Genomic DNA, 22,282 nt, shown 5'->3' on the forward strand with positions numbered 1-22,282 from the left:
CCGAAAGCTTAAGTTTTAGTAATCAGGCATCTCTTACCAGTGTCACTATTGCACATTCAGCTGTCAGCTGTGCAGCACTGAAAAGTGTCCGTACAAACCGGTAGATGTGCTTGTGATCAGGGTCATGCTTGTAGTAGTCATCCGGAACTTCTTCCCGCTGAAATAAAGTCCTTTGAATTACTGAATATCTGTCTTCCTTATTACTGACTTTAAAGAACAGCCACACACTGTTATTTCTTTTCACCAAGCGGAAGTGTGTACAGCCTTCAGTATCACAGAGAATGAAATGCTCTACTGAAAGAGCTCTGAATTATTGTCTTGCAATATTACAAATGTTCCAAGTCAAAAACAATAGCTTTAGCTGATAATACCTTTGTTCTGAAAACTTTTTAAATCTGCGAGGCTAATAGGAAAGAGTATAAACTACTAGCATTAATACTGGAGTTAGCTGTTGTCCATGGAACTTTTTTACAGACTTAAAAAAAAAAAAAAAAAAAAAAAAAAAAGCAGCAGCAGCAGCTGCTTCTCCCTGCAGGAAAGTTAGTTATATACACACAAAGGAAGCACTTGCTTTTTTAAAAAGGCAAAATTTAAGAGACTTCACAAGATTCCCCTTCAAGCTGAAAAAGGGCGAAAGAACACATTTTACTAATACCAGCACAAGCAGAACTGGGAGGTAACATACTGTCTGCATAGGATTCAACAACAACAACAGGCGCAAACACCCGGTAGTCCGAGCATGGGTGATGCTTACACGTGAAGCATTTACTCCTTCATGTCAAGTTAAGATTCCTGCAGTTCTGCAGAGTACCTGGAGGGAGATACTTGCGACTATCCCCATGGACGGTCTCATGTCAATGTCACGGAGCATTGTAACACCCAGTCAAACGCAGTCAAAAAAGGCAGCAAGTGTACTCTTCCACACCGCATTTCTGCTGGGGACACTAAGGCCCTCCCAAACAAAGGATGCGGCGTGCTACGTAGACAAGGGAATACTAGAAGCACGTAGTTCCGAAGAACAAAGACAAGAGCAGCTTCTGGTTCAAGGCACTCGAACAACGCTGAGACTATAAAAATCAAGATTTCTGAGATTGAGGCACAAAAGCTAAATTAGTGATCCTACACCTGCAAACCTGGCAAAAAAGAGGCAAATAAAACCGAACAAAGGCCAAAAAGTGCCATGGAGAAAGGCAAAAGGAGCCATGCGGAACTGGTCACTACCAGCAGTACAAAAGCTCACCTGGAAGCACGTTAGTGCTGACTGGAACTGAGAGGAAAAGACTACGACTGAGAACTGTGATGAAGCTCTGTGATGTCGGTAACTTGAAGCCTGTTACTTCTGCAGTTAGGGACAACCGAGGCCGGACAGTTGTCTGGATTTGGACTTCCTTGTGACTGAACCCTTAAAGGACAAGGTGTCCGGAGATTTGTTCCAACTAATTAACCTTTTCAAATGAGCTCTATGTACTAGGCCCAAAATTTTACTGCTATAGAAATTTTTTTCTATAGCAATAGTTTTTGTATTTTTTCTCTCAAAAGTAGGACAGACAGCCGTTACTACGTTTCTATCTGTACACAGAACTAAGACAGAACAAACCTTTAAGTTTTCCCTGAAGGATACAATGATTTTTCCTCTTTGCATACTAAATAAATAGGAAGTAGGTTATAATAAAGGATCAAAAGATGTCAGATTGATAAACAAAAAAATTGTCAGGATAAACTGGAGTTCATCCTATATAAAGAATTTTCAACATGAATCAACTGATTTAGGCAGTTAAAAACAGTTTTAGACCAGATATTTCCCTTGAAGTGCCACTGTCCATGCAAGAAAACTTCTATATAGGTCTTCTCCTGAAATTCATTATTTTTATTGAGTAAAGAACTGTATTTATTAAATTGTACAATTTCTATCACACTGGGTCCTGTTTAGGGGTGATACTCTACCAAACTTTAGCATTTAACATTGTTTATTAACAAGCTAAAGCTGCGAGATAAATTAAGCTGCACTTGATCAGGTAATTCCCAGAGCAAACTGAATTTTTAAAGCCACTAAAGCATTGCTAAATTCATTTGAAATGAAAGACAGAATAAAACAGGCCACTCCGTCGGAAAGTCCAAGTCTAATGCTTCTCAAACTGGACATGGAAAGACACAGCCTTGGACTATTCTGTACTATGAGGTTTTGTAGGTGTCCCAGAACGAGCCACATTAGAATCACATCCTGAACGACCCTACCTGTTAGCATAAGCAGCATTAAGCGTATTTGCTTTAAAATTTTGCCTTTCGGGTTTTTTAAAGACCAGACTCACTGTCTCCTGCTTTGTGTGATGCTTCATGCACTATGTAGCCCTGTTTGCAATCAACTTAAAAGGTTACACACATAGGTACTGACCTATGTCTTTGCAAGTAAACAGGAAAGCCTTTTTAATTGATTGTTGCAGTATTAAAGAGAGGGAAAAAGGAATAAAACAAGACAAAGTCCTGATATGCAGTATGGAAGTATGAGCACTTTACAGCTTGCTTTCTATTTATGTTCAGGTATTGTATAGAAAACAAACATACACTGCAATATTTTGAAGGACTGGGTTGCATTCATGATCCAGCTAGTATCAGAAGTTCAGAGGACAGTCTGCTCTACACATACAGTTTAACTTAAGATCAATCTGCTTGTGACTTGGTGTTAAGACATTTTTAGGACTTATACAGTACGAATAAAGATTAAAAATGCATGTTCATATACACACAGGATCAAAAAAGTTACACTTACTGTGAGGGGATGAGATTTTTCATCAAAAATATCCAATGATCTGTCTGAATCTCTAAAAAGCAAAATATCTCTGTTTTAACAGGAAGACTTAACTGGTAATGGTATGTTCTACTAGTAAGTACAATTCATTAAAGAGAATAAAGGGACATATTTTATCATTCAGCTTTTCATAGAACATAGTATGAAATTTTGTTGTATTTTTGCAAGGTATTTCATATGAGATCTTTAACCGAACATTTAACAAGTTAACAATGAACAATGACCTCCCATGTTCTCACTAGCAAGTTAAATTAAACTTCCAAATACAGAAGCCATAGTTCATATTATGTTTAGTACAGTTCTCCTTTCAAACTTGAAACCATCTCATTGATAGCATTCATTATTTAAAAAGGCAGCTGTAATTTTAAAGTATAAACTATAATTATCTATAAAGGCAAGGGTTATTTGCACACGGGATAGAGTGTTCATTCACCTACAAAAGCTAATCTCTATCACTGTATTCAGTAAAAGCTAAACAAAGCCCAAAGGCTGATTTGTAGTGAGTTACGTGCATTTTCCTCACTTCCACTGTTCTGACTTTTCATGCTTCATTCTTGATGAATCATGTGACAGAGGATGAAATAGGAAGACAGAAAATAATACTGAGTTTTATCAAGCTAGTAAACTACAACTTCCAGCTATCCACATCTACATGACTTCTATCCGTGACACTAAGACGGAAGAAGTCTCAGCTTTGAAAAATGCTGAACTTCATGAAAAACTGGGTCATTTCAAACAGTTCAAACAGACAATGTCCAACATCAACCAGCAACCACTTAGCAAACAGAAGTAAAAACATCACACACTGAAGCTGCTGAGTTCCTGCAAGAACGAAGAGAGGTGCCCAGCGTTATATAGTTGTTCCCTCTCCTCCTTTTAAGGCTCTCTAGACAGCAAAAGGAAAAATGTATTTCACAGCACAGAAGATGGTGTTTATCATACAACTGAACCCATCTTATTCCATCATTTTAAACTGTGTCAGATTTTTAAAAAAGATAGTAAGTAATATTACTGACCTTTCCATATCAGCTCAAGAAGGGGTACAAAGAGAAAGCAACTACACTATAAAGTTGCCAAAATTTTCAACTTCTTTAAGTTATAATAGCTATGTCTTAAGTTATACTAGCAGTTACATAAGTGACCAAGGCCATTTTCCCTGGCTCAAAAACAGTTAATTTATTTTGAAAAAGAAACTTAGAAATCACTCACCTGTTCTTTATGTGGTAGAATATTGCTAATGTAACACTAAAAAACAGAAAGGAAAAAAAAGGATTTAACAAAGCATATTCTGTGCATACCATTTTGATCCATAAGCTGCCGTTTGAGACAAAATGTTCAGAATCCATTATGTACAGGCTTCCCTTCACACCTCTCAAGTACTTTGTGTCTTGGTTTGATATTTATCCGCCTGAACAGCAACTGGCCAAAACAATGCAGAAACCACATATGCTAGCCAAACTACTTTTATGTTCCGTGTTCATGCATTTATGCCACAAAAGAAATGTTATACCAGATTTTAAACACACAACTATTCATTACCCGATTAGATGACATTTATTGGAAATGTGGACTATCCACAACTAAAGCTTGATAACCATTCTACTCAATGTTACATATAGTGTTGTACTGCTGATGTTTTAATTTCATGCCTCTGCCTGTCAAATTATGGGTTCTGTCTAAAAGGAGAAGAATAAAGAATGCCAGCATAATTCAAGAAGGGAACAAGAGTAGATCTCAGACTCTGCTGAGTCAAATAAGGTAACAGATTTCATGTTGATGCTCATCTGTGGCCAAAATTTCAGATACTTTACTGGCAGTGACAGCAAGAATATTTCATTGCAGGAATCCATCATAGAAAAGCTCTGATTTGTTGCAAGCTGTACACCGCTTCAAAATGGCAAAAGTACCATCTTTTAGGATCCCTCTTCTCTGGAGGAGCGAGATGCTAGATGCCCGTTTGAAACCAAATTTGAAAGTGACAGATCAACTTAGACATTTCCAAACTTTATTGAAGTGTTACAGCAGTACAGCATTCTGGGTCTGAGGCCAGTGTGCCTTCCTTTCCCTTCAAGCACAGCAAACTATCTTCTCAATTCTCAGCTGGTATCATCTGTGCACAAAGAACTATCTCCATCGTATCCAAAACAGTAGCTCAAATAGCCATTTCCACTGGAGCGCCAAAAAGACTAAATAATTATCAAATCTACATACCTAAAATAACAAATATACAAAAACAAAGTAGAAAGGCTGCAACTAAAGCCAAACCCAGCAACATACAGTTATCCACAACTAGAGGGCAGGCTAATACCACTATCAAGCAGCAAATGCAGTCTTACAAACTTTTCCTACAATTCCATGCAAAATCCATTTCAAATTTTTCCTGATCCAGAGTTTCTGGAACTGGCTTTCAATTTGAAGACTTTGAATTCCCTTAATTTTAAACCCAAAATGCTGACACACTTCAGCACTGCCTCAAGTTCTCAAGTGCATAATGACAACTGTACTGAAATACAGCGGCACATCAGCTGTCACTGAAAGAAGCTCTCACCAACAGCAGTATAATTAACCGGACTCCCAGAGCCCTTCCATGACCAATCTGAACCGGCAGTGCTGTGCTCCTATCACTCAAGCGTACAGCCGGCTTTGGAACAGACAAGAACACCACAGAAACCCAAACAAACCTTGCAGTGTTACCCAGTCCCTTGTTGATGACAAATGGTACTTACCACTTTATTGTGCTTCTAAGATTAGGCTGGCTGACCGTGCTGTCATCTATAAATATTGTTGAGCATGAGCTATATTTTTTCGTAAGCTGCCCAGGGGAAACCTTAGGAGGAAAAATAAGAATAGGAAATAAATTCATGAGGAGTGATTCTGTAAGGTTTAGTTTACTAAATCGAATACTGGGTTTGCACCTAGAAAGTGCAAGATAGCTACTGCAGAGTAGCTCTTTGTAAATGATTGCTCTTGGCATGTAAACTACCTTATTGTAGCCATCCAGCTGCTTAGGATGTTCTTTCTATACGATATAACTGTATGCCGTTCCTTGTAACATACAAGTTTTACACAAGTAGTTTTCAGCAGAAAGAGCTACAACTGAAGTAGCAATTCTTTTTCAGCTCTTCCCCATCCTGTTCTTGCCAGATCTGGTCTCGTTCTTTCCTCGCTATTCTCATCTTAGATTTTCCTCTGTCTCCATAATCATCTTTCTTCTTTTATACCATCTCCTACATGTTTATATTTTCTGCTTATTCAATACAATACCTTTCCCTGTAAAGACAGTTTTGCTTAGAGTTTTTTTTTTTTCTTTTTTTTTTAAGAAAAAACTCTTCCTGACATAGATCTCTCCACTCGTGCTTTGCTTAGCACCTGGAATTGGGAAATGAAGGACTACCATTACCAGTACTATTTAGAACTAGCAATACACTCCATCACCTGTCCTCATACTGTAGCTTTTATTCTTTAAGAAATTTTCTTATCTTATTACATCAGTAAGTCAGGCTTCTCTAAGCATTTTTAGAGAATGTTTTGAACTACAGCTAGGCCATCATAACTGAGGGAACAGTTTTAATCAAGGGGTTCGAGATTCATTAGTTTCTGCCATTATTATTTAAATGACAAGTCTAAACACTTGAAAGACTTCCATATAGAAGCTTTGCCATCCTTCACCACTAATGGATGCCTGGGAACATCTCCCATTCCAGTTGCTGTCTGCCAGCAGAAACAATGCAATCAGTGCCAGATTGCACCTCGATGGTGCCAGACTAAAGCTGAAACTGTAATTAAAAGAACAGTAAGAACAGCAAGAAAGCCCCACAATCATGCTAAAATGTAACGGGCTTGAAATATCATTACCTTACAAGCAACTTATCAGTGAACACTTCTGCTAGACAGTATTTTTTAGGCTTTGTGTTAATAACTTCCATTCTTAGCTTTCCTAGTCAATAGATTTTTTTAGTAATGATACTGCATCTCACATACATTTCACCAAAGTGAACTGTCAAGGAAAAGCAACTAATATTAGCAGAAGAAGCTTAGAGCAGATTTTAAAACTAACAGGTTAACATTTGTTCATCATGCTGATGATACTGTTTGTTCATCACTTTTCTTGCTGGATATATTTCTTAAAATAAGTCCTGTAATGATGCTCAAGTAAGTTGAGAAATGAATCCAGTTTTGTTTTAAATACCAACACAGATAGTTTGATTTATACTTTCTCCATTACTGTTTTGAGAAAGTCAAAATTGATACCACTGAAAATCTTTTACTATGCTTTTGACATCAGCTATTGCGTGCTCTGTGATACTTTGCCCGGTTATTCATTTTTTTTAAAGACAGGCAAAGACAATTCAGTTTTATCTTGCTAAGAAGGATTTGTAGTGCATATAGGACTGTATACCTACAACTGCTACAGTTGTTTCTTGAATTTGGCTTTGTCCCAATATGTTAATACTCTTTACATTAGTACCCTACCTCTAAGAATTTGTTTTACTTACATGGTTGATGTGATTACTCTTCCTCTTCTCTCGCACTAGAATAAGGGAGAAAGAATGTAAACTTAGAAGTTTCTTAAATATGATCTCAATTTACACTTAGTAAAAAGTCATTCTATTCACTTAACCTTCTGAAGTACAGGAGTAATACACATTTCAAATTTCACTACTAGGTGTCTGGAAAAGCAAAGTTTGAGAAAAACTAATGAGTTTTATCCAGCTAATAAACAATACGCAACTTCCAGCTATTCGCATCTACGTTACTTTTATCCATGACACTAAGACGGAAGAAGTCTCGGCTTTGAAAAATGCTGAACTTCATGAAAAACTGGGTCATTTCAAACAGTTCAAACAGACAATGTCCAACATCAACCAGCAACCACTTAGCAAACAGAAGTAAAAACATCACACACTGAAGCTGCTGAGTTCCTGCAAGAACGAAGAGAGGTGCCCAGCGTTATATAGTTGTTCCCTCTCCTCCTTTTAAGGCTCTCTAGACAGCAAAAGGAAAAATGTATTTCACAGCACAGAAGATGGTGTTTATCATACAACTGAACCCATCTTATTCCATCATTTTAAACTGTCAGGCATTTTAAAACTATAGCAAGGGTTAACTTCCACCTATTAGGGTAGCAGTAAAACAAAACAGTGCTCTTAAAGGAGAGCTGTGAGTTCTACACATGTAGTTTAAAAAAATGCAACAAGCTACATGAATGTGACCAGCCTGGATACCAGACTGTACCCCTTTTTCCAAACTTTTGACTTTAGATCATTAGCATCTGTACTTACAAGTGCTCATAAGGACATAGTCTCTTATGTATTTAGAGAAAATAACAATCTGAAGAGAGTGTCCAAATTTTTTGGTCTTTTTACTTAAACCAAAATTCATGATCCTGACAGCATCTCAGTGAAAGAGGATATAATGATATTAATTCTACTAGTTCTACGAAAAGTGTACTGAAGAAGATCCAGTGAAATAAGAGAATAAATTATTCTGCCCAATTTGTCCACAAAAACGTCCTGTAAAAATCTATTCATCCAAGTAATAAAAACTCCAGAGAATAGTTTTATAGTTATTAACTCACCTAGCAGACTGTTCTTCCACATGTCTGCAAGCGTAGACAACTAATACATTACATTAGAGGAATACAGAATCATATTTAAAAGCCTTCAGCAGGATATTTACGTAGTTCTAAACTTATCTGTGGCAGAGTTATCCAAGTTATCTGAGGCTGCACAGTGAAGCTGTCCTATAATGTTCAGGAACGATGTCAACTTGCTAATTACAACTTAAGCATAACTTGTCCAGGGGTTTCTGAAATCTGCAGGTCAAACTCTGCTTGAAAACTGACCTTAGTTAGCGCCTTTGAGGAAAGAGGCCTACATTTCCTTGGTATCATCTCTTCTTGTTAATAATGCGAGCGCTTGTTTCTGCTGCTCACAGATTATCCAAGCACTGTGAAATGGATATAACTAACAATTTTACTACTTGCCATAGGATTCTGAACAGCAGGACTGGAACTGTCAGAGTTGTCAAAATGATTCTGCTTTCCTGTAGCAAAGCTATGCCAAGGCAGCAGACACACTGGAGTGTCCATCAACACAAGCACACTACTGCCTTAGAAAAAACAACATTCCAAACAAGAAACAACTATAAAAGGAACAAAAGTTTTGTTTTTTTTTTTTTTTTTGAAGAATATCTTAAACTCCTTTTTAGTTGCAATTTCAAAATTTACTATTGTCAGATTTTTTTTAGCTTATGCAATACGATAATATCTCCACTTTTTAAAAGTATTTTGGTATGCATAAGCTCTAGTAATTGTTCAAAATGGACTGTATGAAATAAACAAGTGATCTGCAAAGAAATTGAAAATTACAGTAAATCCATGTAATTATAAAACAGAATTCAAGAATCATTATGCTACTGAAACTATTCAAACTGATTAAAACAACATATTCAAAAGCAACTGATACAGACTGATGGCTTAGGCTTAATATTCCTTACAGAAAAATGTCCACTTGACAGCAATTTTTAAAAGCTCTTGGTCATAAAAAAACAACGCTTAAAGCCTGACTTCAGACTATTAGGACCCAAAATCTGAAATCTCCTGATATTTAACGTCCTTAGAGTAACAAGTGATTTTAAGTGTTAAGTGAAACAGCCTATGAACACACTTCTGTTTAAACATGCAAACTTGAATCCCTAAGCTTTTAAAGAATTAAAGCAATTTAATTGTTCTCGAGATGTATAATTAAAACAGGCAGTTATTTTTGCAGTTTTCTTCACCACTTGTCTTTTAATTGGAAAAAAGTTAGTTTACCATCTGTTTGAGACTTGCTTAGGAAAATTGTGCTTGCTCTGGGATGATCAGACGGATTAGATTCCAAGGCTAAATCTGAAACAGAAAAGACAAAAAAGGAGAGACCATCAATGGACGATGATGATGATACTGCAAGAATTTCCACTCAGCCTTCAAATGCTCAAGCATAGTGACGGAGACAAGAGCAGAAACACATAGAATGGGTGGTTTGTCTAAAGCAAAATCTTTCTTTTACCAAAATAAACAAAAATTTGCAATTTTCCTCTCTGAAAAAATCCCTCGGATATATTTCTACTGATATACAGCTCTGAAGTAGTTCACAGTTCCCATCAAGACAAAATCTGGAGAGGGAGACCTCAGAAACGCCCACATATCTTCAGAAGTCAACAGGCGCCTTGGGTGTTAGGGCAGCTGGATGTGGAGCCTGTGCTCAGTAGGGGGCAGCAAATTAGAACTTTAGCAAGAGCTTAAGTTACAGGAAACGGCCACTGCTGACCTTACTTTCACTCTATGCTTAAAGCATCCAGTATAACAGGAAACAATCTTCGTGGTCTTGTAAAAGATCCTAATAAGAAACTTTAACAGTGCTGATAAACACCATAATACAGATCTTATCCTATTTCATTTTTTTCGGAATTTCAAGTAAAACCCTCTGTATTTGTCATATAATTAAGTACAACTTGATTGCTTTAATCCTTTGCCACCGTGAACCAGTGACACCATCAGATGAGGATACATTACTTGCTTAGATTAAGATGGGATTGATCACTAAAAAGTTTGCTTGGACTGATGCAACTGTAAACATGATGAATTTTTTAGCTAGCATTAGCTTTAAGAGAAAAAACAGTTGTTCTGAGAAGTCACGCTATAGGCACCACCTTATGAGCACAAGAACAGAATCGTTTCTTTAAAACTATGATCCTGCATATCCTGTAAGAAGCAAATTCTCATCCGTTTCCATTTGCCATTCTGATCCTCACATGGGCTATCTATGCCACGCTAACCACGAAAGCATGTAAGCTCGCAAACTAGAAAACTGGCATGTGTTAGAGCTTCAAGGCAGTATGCCAATGCAGTTGTCATACCTTTAAACCCCTTAAACTACAAGGTAATCTAAGAGATGTCGTCAACTTTTCAGGAAAAAATCTTGAGATTTTTACACACTCCGTCAACGTAATTCTGGTGAAATAGTTAGTTAGGCAAAGTATGCACAAATTGTCTTGGTGCTAACAGTCTTGACTGTGTGAATATTTTGGGCTACTGCAAGTAACGCAGAGCACAGCCGCGGCCCTCAGGCGTCAGTGAGTAAATGTAACTGCAAAAACGTGTCCATCTTCAAGACCTCTCATTCCACGTTCCCGTTGGTATACTACACTGGTATCTCGACCTGGATGTTTTCCAAATATTTGTCTTACAACATCACTGATCTTTGTCCAACAGTATTGTTCTGACCCTAGTCCAGGATGCAATAAAAGTTACAGACCACTGTGATTTTGAATCTCTACTGTATAAGTAACAAAGATCTACTTAGGAACATGAAGATTATTCATCCAGCAATTTCCTCCCTCAAAAAATGTCAGTCTCAGCTATGAAGTTTTTAAAAGCTAACTTATGAAAAGTTTTTCTTTTTCCACCTTACTGTGCTCACTCACAGCACAGAACGAACAGACACATGAATCTGATCATGCAGTTAAAATATAAGTTTAGAAGCCCTGATACAGAATTTGCATTGCAGCTCATACCTGCAGCACAACTAATTCATACTTGATGTTTGGAAAAAAGCCAACATACAATGATATGCCATACTGGCACATTTCCGCTATCAAAAGATAGCATAATAGTTGTTTAAAACTTGTCTACACTTTTGACAACAGTTTACATCACTGATATGACAAAATAACTTTAAACAGACAGTATCAAGACAAACTTCCGTTTCTAATGTTACTACTCTTACTAAAAATGACTTTAACACAGACCATCAAGGAATACACTAATTTTAAACAACTTCTTGGATTTGGGAAAGGATTGAATCAAAAGTAGAAGTATTTTGCTAGTCTACAAATGACTGAAGTATCATCAACAGACAGAATAAAACTACAATATGCAGAAATAAAATACAGATAATTATTAGCAAGTTACGGATCTTATGCAAACATAGAACATTATCTATTTATACTTTAGCAGCAACTTTTAGAATAGGACAATTCAGATTGGAAAGGACCTCAGGAGGTCTCTATTCCAATCTCCTGCTCAAAGCTAGGTCACATTTGAGGTGGAACTGGGTCACTCAGGTCTTTATTCACTTGGGTCTCAAAAACCTCTAAGGGTTTGGAAACTGCACAGTCTCCCTGGGCATTCTGCTCTAATACCTGACTGCCCTCATGAGGAAAAAAAATGTTTCCTTATATCCAGCTGAAACCTCTCATTTCAATTTACATCCTTTGGTGCCACATCCTAGTGCTATGCACCACTTAAAGAGCCCGGCTCCATCTCCACAACAGCTTCCTTATAGCTACTGATACTCTTGGCAAGTGCCCCACACCCTAATCTGACCTTCTCTTCAGACTGAAGAAGCTCAGATCCCTCAGTCCTCACACACCAAGTGCTGCAGCCCCCTAAGCATCTCAGTGCCCCCTCTGCTTAATTCCCTTAACTTTATCCATGCCTTTCTTGTATTGGGAAGGGCAAAAAGTGGATGTAGTTCTAGATACGGTCTAATGATTGTTGAGTAAAGGGCGACAATCACTTCCTTCAAGCTCCTTGTTATGTTCCTGTTAATACAGCCCAGGATGCTGCTGGCCTTTCTTGCTGCCAGCTCACATTGAGCTTGCTGTCCACCAGGATCCCAGGGCCTTTCAGCAGAGCTGCTCCCCAGCCAGCTAGTCCCCAGCCTGTTCTGCTGCCAGTTTTTCCATCCCATGAGCAGGATGTTCAGTTATGCAATTAAAGGCCTCACCTCCACAGAAAGGATCACTAGGGAACACTACCAGGCAGAGGAACCTCAATAACCTAACTGGAGTGAACAGAGCACCCTGACCTGGCTGCTTTCTGGACTGGGTCCAGATGACCAACATCCAAGGATGATGGTCAGCTCACTGTCTGGGTTTGACATCCACTGGAGAAGTAAACTGTCCCCACACCACCTTACAGCCTAAGGGGGATTAATGGCTACAGAACTACAGGACTCATTACAGAATGCTCGGGAGCAGCATTTGCAGATTGTACGAGATTTATGCAATGCTTATGGGAAGGACCAAAGGCAGGAAAAGGGGATAAAAGAGGCTTGCTGCACATAACCAGGCTGCTGATCAGCATGCTTGTCTGGCCCTCCCCTGTGCTTGATCACCACAGTCTGTTCCTGTCTTCTTCTTAAATTCCCTTTGTAACTATTTTCCTGGATGAGGGGCTCTCTACTCTGCATACATGGAGGTCTAAGGGCCAACAGCTATAGAGAGGAATCACAAGTCACAGGGGCTGATGTGCCTAGGGAGCCAGCAACTACAGAGACCAGAGCACATGAGGGATTTAAGTCACTGGAAAGGGTCAAAGGGACATGGGTCAAGAGGGTCCACACCCCTGGGGTGCCAGCATCTGAAGATACCAGAGAGCATTCACATTGTGCAGGTGCATACATCAGTGTGTACTTGCTAGCAAACATCAAGTGGCATTATCCAGCAAACAGGGTAAGAGGTTTGGGAGCAGTGTATGGGAGCAGTCATAAGTCTGGGTCTGATACTAGAGACACTAGATGGTCTGAGAGCTGGCTACCAGAAAGACCAGAGGAATCCTGGGGGTCAGCTGTGGTAGGGCCATAGGTCTGGGGCAGCTAACAGAGAGAACATCACACGTGTGTACGCACCTATGCACTGAGGCAGCTCTGAAACCATGAGATGCAGGGGCCAGCTACAGTACACAGAAAGTGTCTAAGGTGGCCTCGTGGAAGGATCCAAGTGCCTCTGTACAAGTCTGTGTGTGCACACAAACGCAGGTCTGAGCACCAGCAACTGGAATGGGGCTGCAGGCCTCGGGGGCTCGTATGTCCAGACGTCAGCAACTGAGGAGACCTGGGAATCCAGAAGCCAGCTACTGGATAGACTGAGTGCATAGGACCAGCTACCAGAAGGATCCATACTGAGGGGGTACACACCCACATACCCACTTACCCACCCCACTAACAGACCTTCATCCAGATCAGCCAGTGTTCAGTATGAAGCTCTTGGTGCCATTTGTGAGTGTTGTGCTTTCTATGTTGATCTGTATGATTAGCCATATATATGTTTTTGTGCACATGCACCTGAGTAAGACATGCTCAGCCTTGCTACTGGATGGACCTGGAGACCTGAACCAGGGTCTCCTCTCTCAGGCTACCAAATTGTGTAACTTCTCATTTCTCCTTCCTGAATTTCATCAGGCTTCCCATTGGCCCAGTCCTCCATCTTATCAAGGTCCCTCTGACTTCACAGATCTGTCCCCTAGCCTGTTGAGTTTTCCCCAATCTGGTATCATTTGCAGCTTGAGTGCACTCCACTGCTTCCTCCATATCGTTGATAAACATGTTAAACATAATATGCCCTCTTTGAGGGGTGAAAGAGACTCTGGTATAATACCTATCCTCTCCCACAGAAAGATACTTTTGCCACATCAACTTCCCAGTATCTTAAGCATGTGTTAACAAGAAGCATCATTTCAAAACAGGTTCTTTCTTTGTTTTTGCCTCTTCTCATGCTCTGCCAGTCCCTACATTTATCCTTCTTAAATGTTAGAAATTGAGTCTACGGCCAAAAGCTGTTAACAGGAATAAATGCATGCAAATATAACCAGCCTCCATCCTGGATTAGAGGGGTCTAAGATATGCAGCACTGTAAGAAGCATCATGAAACAGAGTGCAGACACGGCCACGTGAGTCTAATTTGTCTTCCTGTACCCAGGCAGGAACCTCACATCTTCAAACCTTACATTTGGAGAGAGGGAGAGCAGCGAAAAGAAAATATATTTTATTGGCTCCAGCTCTGCAGTGGTTCTGCCAGCCACTAGCTGCTTTCTGCTGGACAATGTCAGGTGTATCAGCATTCGTAGCACACTAAATCCACAACATGGATTATCCAAACAGATACAGTTACTGTATTAATGAACAGCAAAGCACTTTGTGCAGTCCCTGGTACAAAATCCTACAACATGTAATCAAGACCAGCTGTAAATAGGCTTCTTACACCAGAACAATGTGGCATTAGCAGAAACATCACAGCTGTTTTTTCCAGGTAAGAAACTGCAAAGAAAGCAGAAAAATGCATTTAGTACATCACCTTTCTATAACTTTCCCTTTCTAAGCAGTGAGAGAATTTCCTCCCTCCTTTCTGTACTGTTCTCCCTGGACAATGCTTTTCTCTAAGACAAGCAATGGAAAAATTAGTCATATGCTTCACTCTTCCTGAACTGCCAGCACTGCTTACAAAGTACTGAGAAGGAACAGCAATACAGTTGATGAGGAGGCATAAAGCAAGATGCAGATAAGCCTGTGAGGTGAAACATAATAGGAAAAACAGCAAAAGAAAAGTCAAAGGAAGACATTAATCTATCCGTGACCAGTTTAATTCACAACCAAGCATAATTTCTAATACTTCATCCTAGCAGCTCTTATGAGTCCAAAACTAAAATACCCAGTCTTGAAAATAAGGATAAGCCTCATTTAGGAGCTACATCAGCAGATGCACTACAGAAAGCTCAAGCTTCACAGGCAGCTAACAAAAAAGTGAGAAGGATGCTATCCCACGGGACAAATATAAATAGTGGAATTAAAACATGCAGAAACAGGAATGAGAGAAGTGATAGAAGCAACAGGATGATATTAAAAAAAAAGGGGGGGGGGGACAATCCCAGAACATTTTCTTTTAGTGGCTCCCAACTCAGTAGAAATTGAAGTACATTTTCTATCAGAACCTCACACTTAGTGACAAAGAGGAAAGAAGGGAAGATTCACACCAGAAATTAAGTCTGTGGGAGTGACACAATAAAGCTGTCGTGCTACAACAGCTTCCCATCTCTTTTTGAGAGCATGTATTTAAGATAGCCTTCTTTCCTATTTTTCTACATCTCTCAGTGCCACTCAGTTCACATGGAACACTCAGGCTTGTCAAATGAAACCATCCATCCCAAATTATAGCAAGGAAAAGCCTGAACTTGCTTCCCTCTTTTGCCATTTTAAAAGCATCCATTGCAGTTTGCTTGCCCTTCAGACAATCTCAGTTACTTCTGCTGCTGCTGTGCACTGCCATGCAGTAATAAGAGCGTACAGCCCCCCATGGGGCAGATCATATTACTTTTAAAAGTAAACCTCTGCCCCTAGCTCAAGATCTTATGTCCTTTCCTCAATACCAAACCAGCCTGAAGTCTTTACTTTAGCTTATCTCTGTCATACGAGAATGTGTGTGGGTTTCAAGAATTTATAATGCTTGCTACTTATCTACTGGTTTACATACCTCCACATACTATTTCTAATATTAAGAGCTTCCCCCCCACACACACTGCATCACTTTAGTTACCTCATAAGTAAAGCTGACAGTCAAGGATGTCTTGCTGTTACTAAGTATCAGTCCTTTGACAATTTCACTATTTTAGGACACTAAAATATTACATTTCCTGTGACAGTTTTATCCCCATCATCTGCTTCACTAGATAGCAATGTCCCATGTAGCACCAACGTTTTGATACAGCTCATATTTAAAGCACTAAACCATAAAATCACCCCTTTGCTGTAGAGTTTCTTCTCTGGCTCAGTAAGTTGCTAGTTTTGATTAATGGCTGAGCTTCCCTTATTTCATTACCTAACAGAGCTGAAAGGCATGAGTTACTTAACACTTCCAATAAAGATTAAAGCATAAAGCAAATTAGAGTAACAGATTTGCCCATGCATTTCAGAAAGTCTGTTATTCCTAACAATAACTTCATATAAAGTCATTTGTCCATTTCATTTAAAGTATGTTATTCTGGTACTAGCCTGGAAATTTACCTAAAAATTACAAGACCAATTACTAAATCCAAGACACTGTTTACTCATCAACAGCCACACAAAACATATCACAGAACCAGGCACACACACAAGTTATTTCCATTTGCCTTCACTTGTTACACCTTCAATTACACAATAGGTTAGTCTGTTCTTCAAACTCTCCACGAATTAAACCATTTTGCTCTCTCAATCACTCATCCTCAACAGAATAAATCTCTCCCGTATAGCAAGACTGACTCAAAAGATATAACCCTGCTGTATTTTAGTTACTAATACAATCAAATTTAAACACACAAAGCATTGGATCTGTTGTGTAAAAAAAGTGCTTTTAAGCACAAACAATCCTCAGACAGGAACTCTATTTCAAGGGAAAAATCTCTGGCAGGACATAATCTTAACCGACACTTGCATATGCACAGGTCCTTTGAAAACCACTCTCCTAACTCCCCACTGCCCGGAGGAAATCATTCATTAAAAACAGAAACAACCAAAAACAACCTACACAGTTGTTCATTGTTAAATGATTATTTCTAAAGACCATGGCTTCACACAAGGAACAGAGGGATACCATAAAACTATCTAAAAACTATACCTCTCAGCTGATTTTTAAGGTACTACTGTGAGAACATCATCACTGTCAACACCCATCGTGTACTTAAGTGCACTGTGACGTTTTAGAAGGCTGTAGAGATTACTTCAGTAGAGAATCAGCTCTCTTAATCAATTCTTTGCTCTTTTACAACACATACACTTGAGCTGGTCTGGTTCAACAAGGAACTAACAAATCTAAGATTTGCTACTGGGACCAAAAATTTTTTAAAAGTGAAACTGTAGACAATCTATTAAGTGTTGCAGGATAGCCGTGGCTCAAGCTATCTATTCATTTCAGTGGTTTAAAAATCAATACAGTCTTAGAGTTCTTGCCTCTCTCAAATTGCAGGAGGATCCATGCTGCTATGGTCAGTCTCCATAGCAAATGCCAGCCGGACCCATTTGTACTCGGTTCACAGCCGGTGCTGGGAGAAACTGAAGAGAAACCTATTGCACTGCACCCAGTATCTAGCCTTTCTGGGTCGGACGGAAAGCGAGTAGACTTCCACGTGCTTCATTCTATACCTTCAAATGTTATAATCACTTCTACACGTTTTAGCTGGCAGAAAACCAGGATGCCCAGAGTATCCAAAACTCCAGAGTGAAAGCAGGACCAGTTAAAAAGGAAGAAAACTAGTTGTCCCTAAGGTTTTAGGTCAGAACTAGAAAAAAAACAGTAGTTTACAAGTGAAATAAGACATGATTTCTTGACTGCATCTAATACAAGATTATTTAAAAGAACAAGTAGAAATAGTCCCATGCAGCCCACTTTATTTCCTCCATAATCTTCATGTGTGCTAAATATCACAATTCACTACAATGAGAAACTAAAGTAGAGCTTTGGAGTTCTGCTTTTTTCACTGTCATAATAATAAAATCTAATTCTACACATTAAAGTAAGATCAACCAAAGTTTGCATTCCTAAATCTATGCTGGTAACTGCAATTTATCAACTGGCAGTCAACTGAAAGCTTTCCCTGTAACAACTCTTTACATTCTCTATGCCTTACAAGAGATGGTTCAGAAAGGAAAACAAGTATGTACGAGAAATTCCAGTCTGTCATAACCAATATTATCTTTCATCTAAAAGTAACCAAAAATGCACTGCATTGTGTCCTAGGTGCCATATGCCACCTAATGGACTGGTATATGTAGAGATTTTTCTCTTCCTCCAATTGTTCATATAAATGCTCTGCGGCAAACTTTACATGAAGTTTAGGCTTTTATAAAAGTTAACATTAACAGGGTTTCCTCAAGTTTTCTTTTGTGCCATTTTAGGCACAAACTCTCCCCTTACAGTGTCTATGATCATTCTCCTCAGCTTAACTGCATTATGATCTATAAAGAAAAATAATCACCTGTATACAAAATACATCCATTTTACAGAAAAGCAGTTTGAAGTTTAAAAGAAACTTTTCAACTGTTTATTCTCCGAGCATCTGACTGTCATGACTGATGACAGGTCAGTATTGCTTTTGACACTGGAGAAAAAAAAACCACCAACAACAAAAAGAACACACACAAAAGCTACGTTTACTGTAATGATTCAAGACCCTTTCAAAATTCCAAGCACATGTAAAGCCGTTTCATACACACCCAGTTGAAACACTGCAGAATGTTATCAGGTAGACTGTGGGATTTTTCTCTAAGTTGTTGAGGCAGGCCTAATACATGCATCACCTGCAAATGTAATCTTCAGTCTTACTCATCTTGCTTTACTGTACTCTTAAATAAATAGCATTGAGTTCTTTTAAACACAATTGCTTCTTCCCTTTTTTCTTTGCACAGAGAAGTTCAGAATTCAGAACATATTTTCTTCTGCTGAAAAGATGATTTTTAGAATGAGTAAGATAAAGGCACATATTTGAACTCATAACTATAATGAAGAAAAACAAATTGATTTAGAAACAGCGAGATGAACTTGTTGGCAAGGATCTACAAATCCAAGGTCTTGGCTCTTAATGTTCAGTTGTGTTTTCCTGCTTCTTCTCAGAGGCAACTTCCTCCTCCTCCTTCCTATCCATGGAAGAAACACTGTTAGAACTATGCTTAATTTAGCCACATAATATGGATTTAGGAGGAGCAGTATTTTTGCTTTTGCTTTTTGTTGGCTGGTGCAAGAGGTATTTCTCCTGTTGCTCTGCCTTTTAGTATGACCCCACCACACTGAACCATTACACTCAAGACAGAGCCTTCTAGTCATAAGATTTCAGTTGTTCTCCAAACCCCTACCCTGATAGGTAGGGGAAAAAGAGTAAGTCTCCTCAAGAAAGCCAAAACAGGAGAGTGTCCTAAAGAAGTTGCAAAGAAACACAACAGTAAAATACCTTAAGGTGAAACTGAATTCACTTGCCCTAATTCCGTAAGTTTCATCAGAACCTTCAGGTTAACCATGTTTCCTTTCAATACCTACCATTTCATGAAAATCTCTCTTAGTTTTAACAGCTATTATACCCCAAGCCTGAAGTATCACACTCAACAAAACAAACTAGTTTCCCCTCCATATGAGCTTCATGAATGTGTGTTCAACACCAACTATTCTTAAAAACCTAAGGCTTACAGACTTCTGCAGCTAACAGTTTTTTTTTTTATATATATATAAGTTTTAGTGGGTAGAGAAACAGATAGAAGATTCCTTAACTGCTTGTAGTACCCAGGCATAAGGAAAGAAATACACATGCTTTTCTTTCATTTCAAATTCTCAAATTTGTAAATCAATTTCAGGACCATTTCTGGAGGACTTATCAATTCCCTCACTTTCAATACGTGGATTTCTTGGAGCATTTCATAAAGGGCATCATATTAGACATACTGAGCCAACAATCTGGAAGAAGTTTCAAGCTTGTAGAAAGTTGATTCTTTCATATTTGCCAAGCTCTCATTCTACTTGTAATTTCTATAAATACCTTTGTAATTCCTAGTCAGTCAAAGGAAGCAGATACCAAGAATTCTGAAGAAAGAAGAGTGAGCATAAGTTAGGTGAAAAGCTCAGCAAACACAAGGAAAAAAAAATAGGGAACTGATACTGCAGTTACAACTGGTTTTCCATCCCCAGCTTTGCATTTATCTAGGACAACTCAATTTGCTAGCAATATAGCTACAGATCTTCAAACAGGAGCCACAAAGGACAACATGAACTGCTTAAGCCTTTGATGCCAGCAGTTTTCAGCATGGCAAAAAGTTTTTTGTTTTTTTTTTTTTGTTTGTTTGTTTTTAAGTTACAAGCACTTTTAACTAACATTAAAAACAAATTAAACATCTACATACTTTAGGTAAGCTGATATTATACAATAGATGAATAAATGAACAGTACTAAAATCTTCTGCCAGTAGATTTACAGACAAGTTATTGGCCAAATCAGATCACAGATAATCAATGTACTCAAGTATCTGTTCGTCTCTAACACTACTTAATAAACATGGCATAGAGGCAATTTGAAGCGTGCCCATTTTAGCATGGCACAGCTTTCAGAGCCAAGGGCTCACTGAAAAAAAAAAAAGAAGTAGGCTCACAAGTGCTTGAAGAGTTGTTTTAGCCACTAGCTCAGCTCTGATCCTGTTTAGGTAAACCCCACTTATTTAATTCTGTTAACTCTCTTCTTCCAAGCCCTCTTCCATTTGTTTCCACATCTTACCTGCGTGCGATTACTGTATCCTGATCAGCACTTCTCCCAATCCCATCTGCTTTTCCCTAACATCCATGATCATCTTTTCCCTTCACTACCTTCTCCAGTTCCCCTAATTCTTCAGATGAAGGCACAAGATCATTTTGTCCAGGAGCCAGACTCATCAGTTCGGAGAGTCAACAATCTTCCACCTTGTCCATACGAATCAGCCAAACCTCTCATCAGAGGTGCTGAACTCAGTAAATAGTGGTGGTGGAGGGAGATAATGTTTTCAAGTACAAACAAAAAAAAACTCTGCTCAGTGAGGCCTTGTTCTAGCTTTATCAGAGGATCAAGGAATTCATGAAAACTGAAATCTATGTTTAAACAGAGGGATGAAGCAAGAAAGTTGACAACCTTAAGTAGTTCTCTAAACAACTAGAAAAATCACAGGGAATAAAACCACAAAATAGATTAGTAGACATTCATTAAAAAAAAATAGTGATCAGTGCAACATAGTCTAAATAGAAGGTTAAAATCAAAGAGCTGCTATTTCTAAACTTAGGAAGGAAAGTCTTCCCTGTCAGTTCAAACTGATCTGGACTGTTGCTTGCACACAAAAGAACGAACGCTTAAAACTATTAGTTCACTGTTCAGCAAAACATTAAGTTAATTTTAGCCTTGAACATTTCACATTGAGAGTAGACACGAAACTATTTAGAAGTAACTATCAGTTTTCAAACTTTTTTTGTATTTACTTATTATGACTTGGCTTAGCACATCAAATTCCAGGGAAGACAGGCTTATTTCTCATTGCATGCACTGAACATGTTACAGTTCAGTGTCTTTATAACTGTAAAATACAAAGCTATACTTGAAATTTGTTCTTTGCTGTAGATCTGACAATCCCTTCCTGACCAAATCAATTTTTCTGAAAACATTACACTTTCCGTTTCACAGTATGTTTTCATCTTCACCACACTTATTTCTTTTTTTGTCTTACTTAATTGTTGCTTCCTACTCTCCCCTTTTTAGGAGGGTGAGATGCTGTTCCTGTTCAATTTTGATTTGGCAGAGACAATCCAGGTTGTGATGACAAGAAATCTTCAAACCAATGTTCCACTGTAAACTCTACTATACCCCTGGAGGGTCTTTTCAGATAAGGGTCAAGTCTCAGTTTTCAGCAAGAATTACATCTGTGCTGAATTTTGGTTATTTAACCAAAGCTTACTTCAGAATTTGAGATACATGCTAAAGATATTAATATTAATCATCTGAAAAAAATAATAACGTAAAATAATTGACCATGATATAATTCCTGACACTAGCATACAGCAATTAATTGCAGTGTTTTATAGGCTAATTCGCTATACGAATTCACTTCACATTTAAGTATTTCAATTCTAATTGTGATTTTTTGGGGGAAAACAAAAGGTATCTTAAGTAGTTTAGATTTATATG

At 38.4% G+C, this 22,282-nt stretch overlaps 1 protein-coding gene across 1 annotated transcript in view; it reads right to left on the bottom strand.

Moving 5' to 3' along the window:
* CCNYL1 (cyclin Y like 1) overlaps nucleotides 1-22,282 on the bottom strand; it is a 36,722-nt gene that overhangs the window by 11,390 nt on the left and 3,050 nt on the right. The window contains exons 2-7 of the mRNA XM_062578338.1: nucleotides 9,621-9,695; nucleotides 7,303-7,337; nucleotides 5,533-5,633; nucleotides 4,016-4,051; nucleotides 2,768-2,819; nucleotides 38-157 (exon numbers count right to left, since the gene is read on the bottom strand). Coding sequence (XP_062434322.1) covers nucleotides 38-157; nucleotides 2,768-2,819; nucleotides 4,016-4,051; nucleotides 5,533-5,633; nucleotides 7,303-7,337; nucleotides 9,621-9,695 — 419 coding nt within the window. The remainder of the gene's footprint in view (nucleotides 1-37; nucleotides 158-2,767; nucleotides 2,820-4,015; nucleotides 4,052-5,532; nucleotides 5,634-7,302; nucleotides 7,338-9,620; nucleotides 9,696-22,282) is intronic.

Source organism: Rhea pennata, chromosome 6 (assembly GCF_028389875.1).
Source record: "Rhea pennata isolate bPtePen1 chromosome 6, bPtePen1.pri, whole genome shotgun sequence".
NCBI lineage: Eukaryota > Metazoa > Chordata > Aves > Rheiformes > Rheidae > Rhea > Rhea pennata.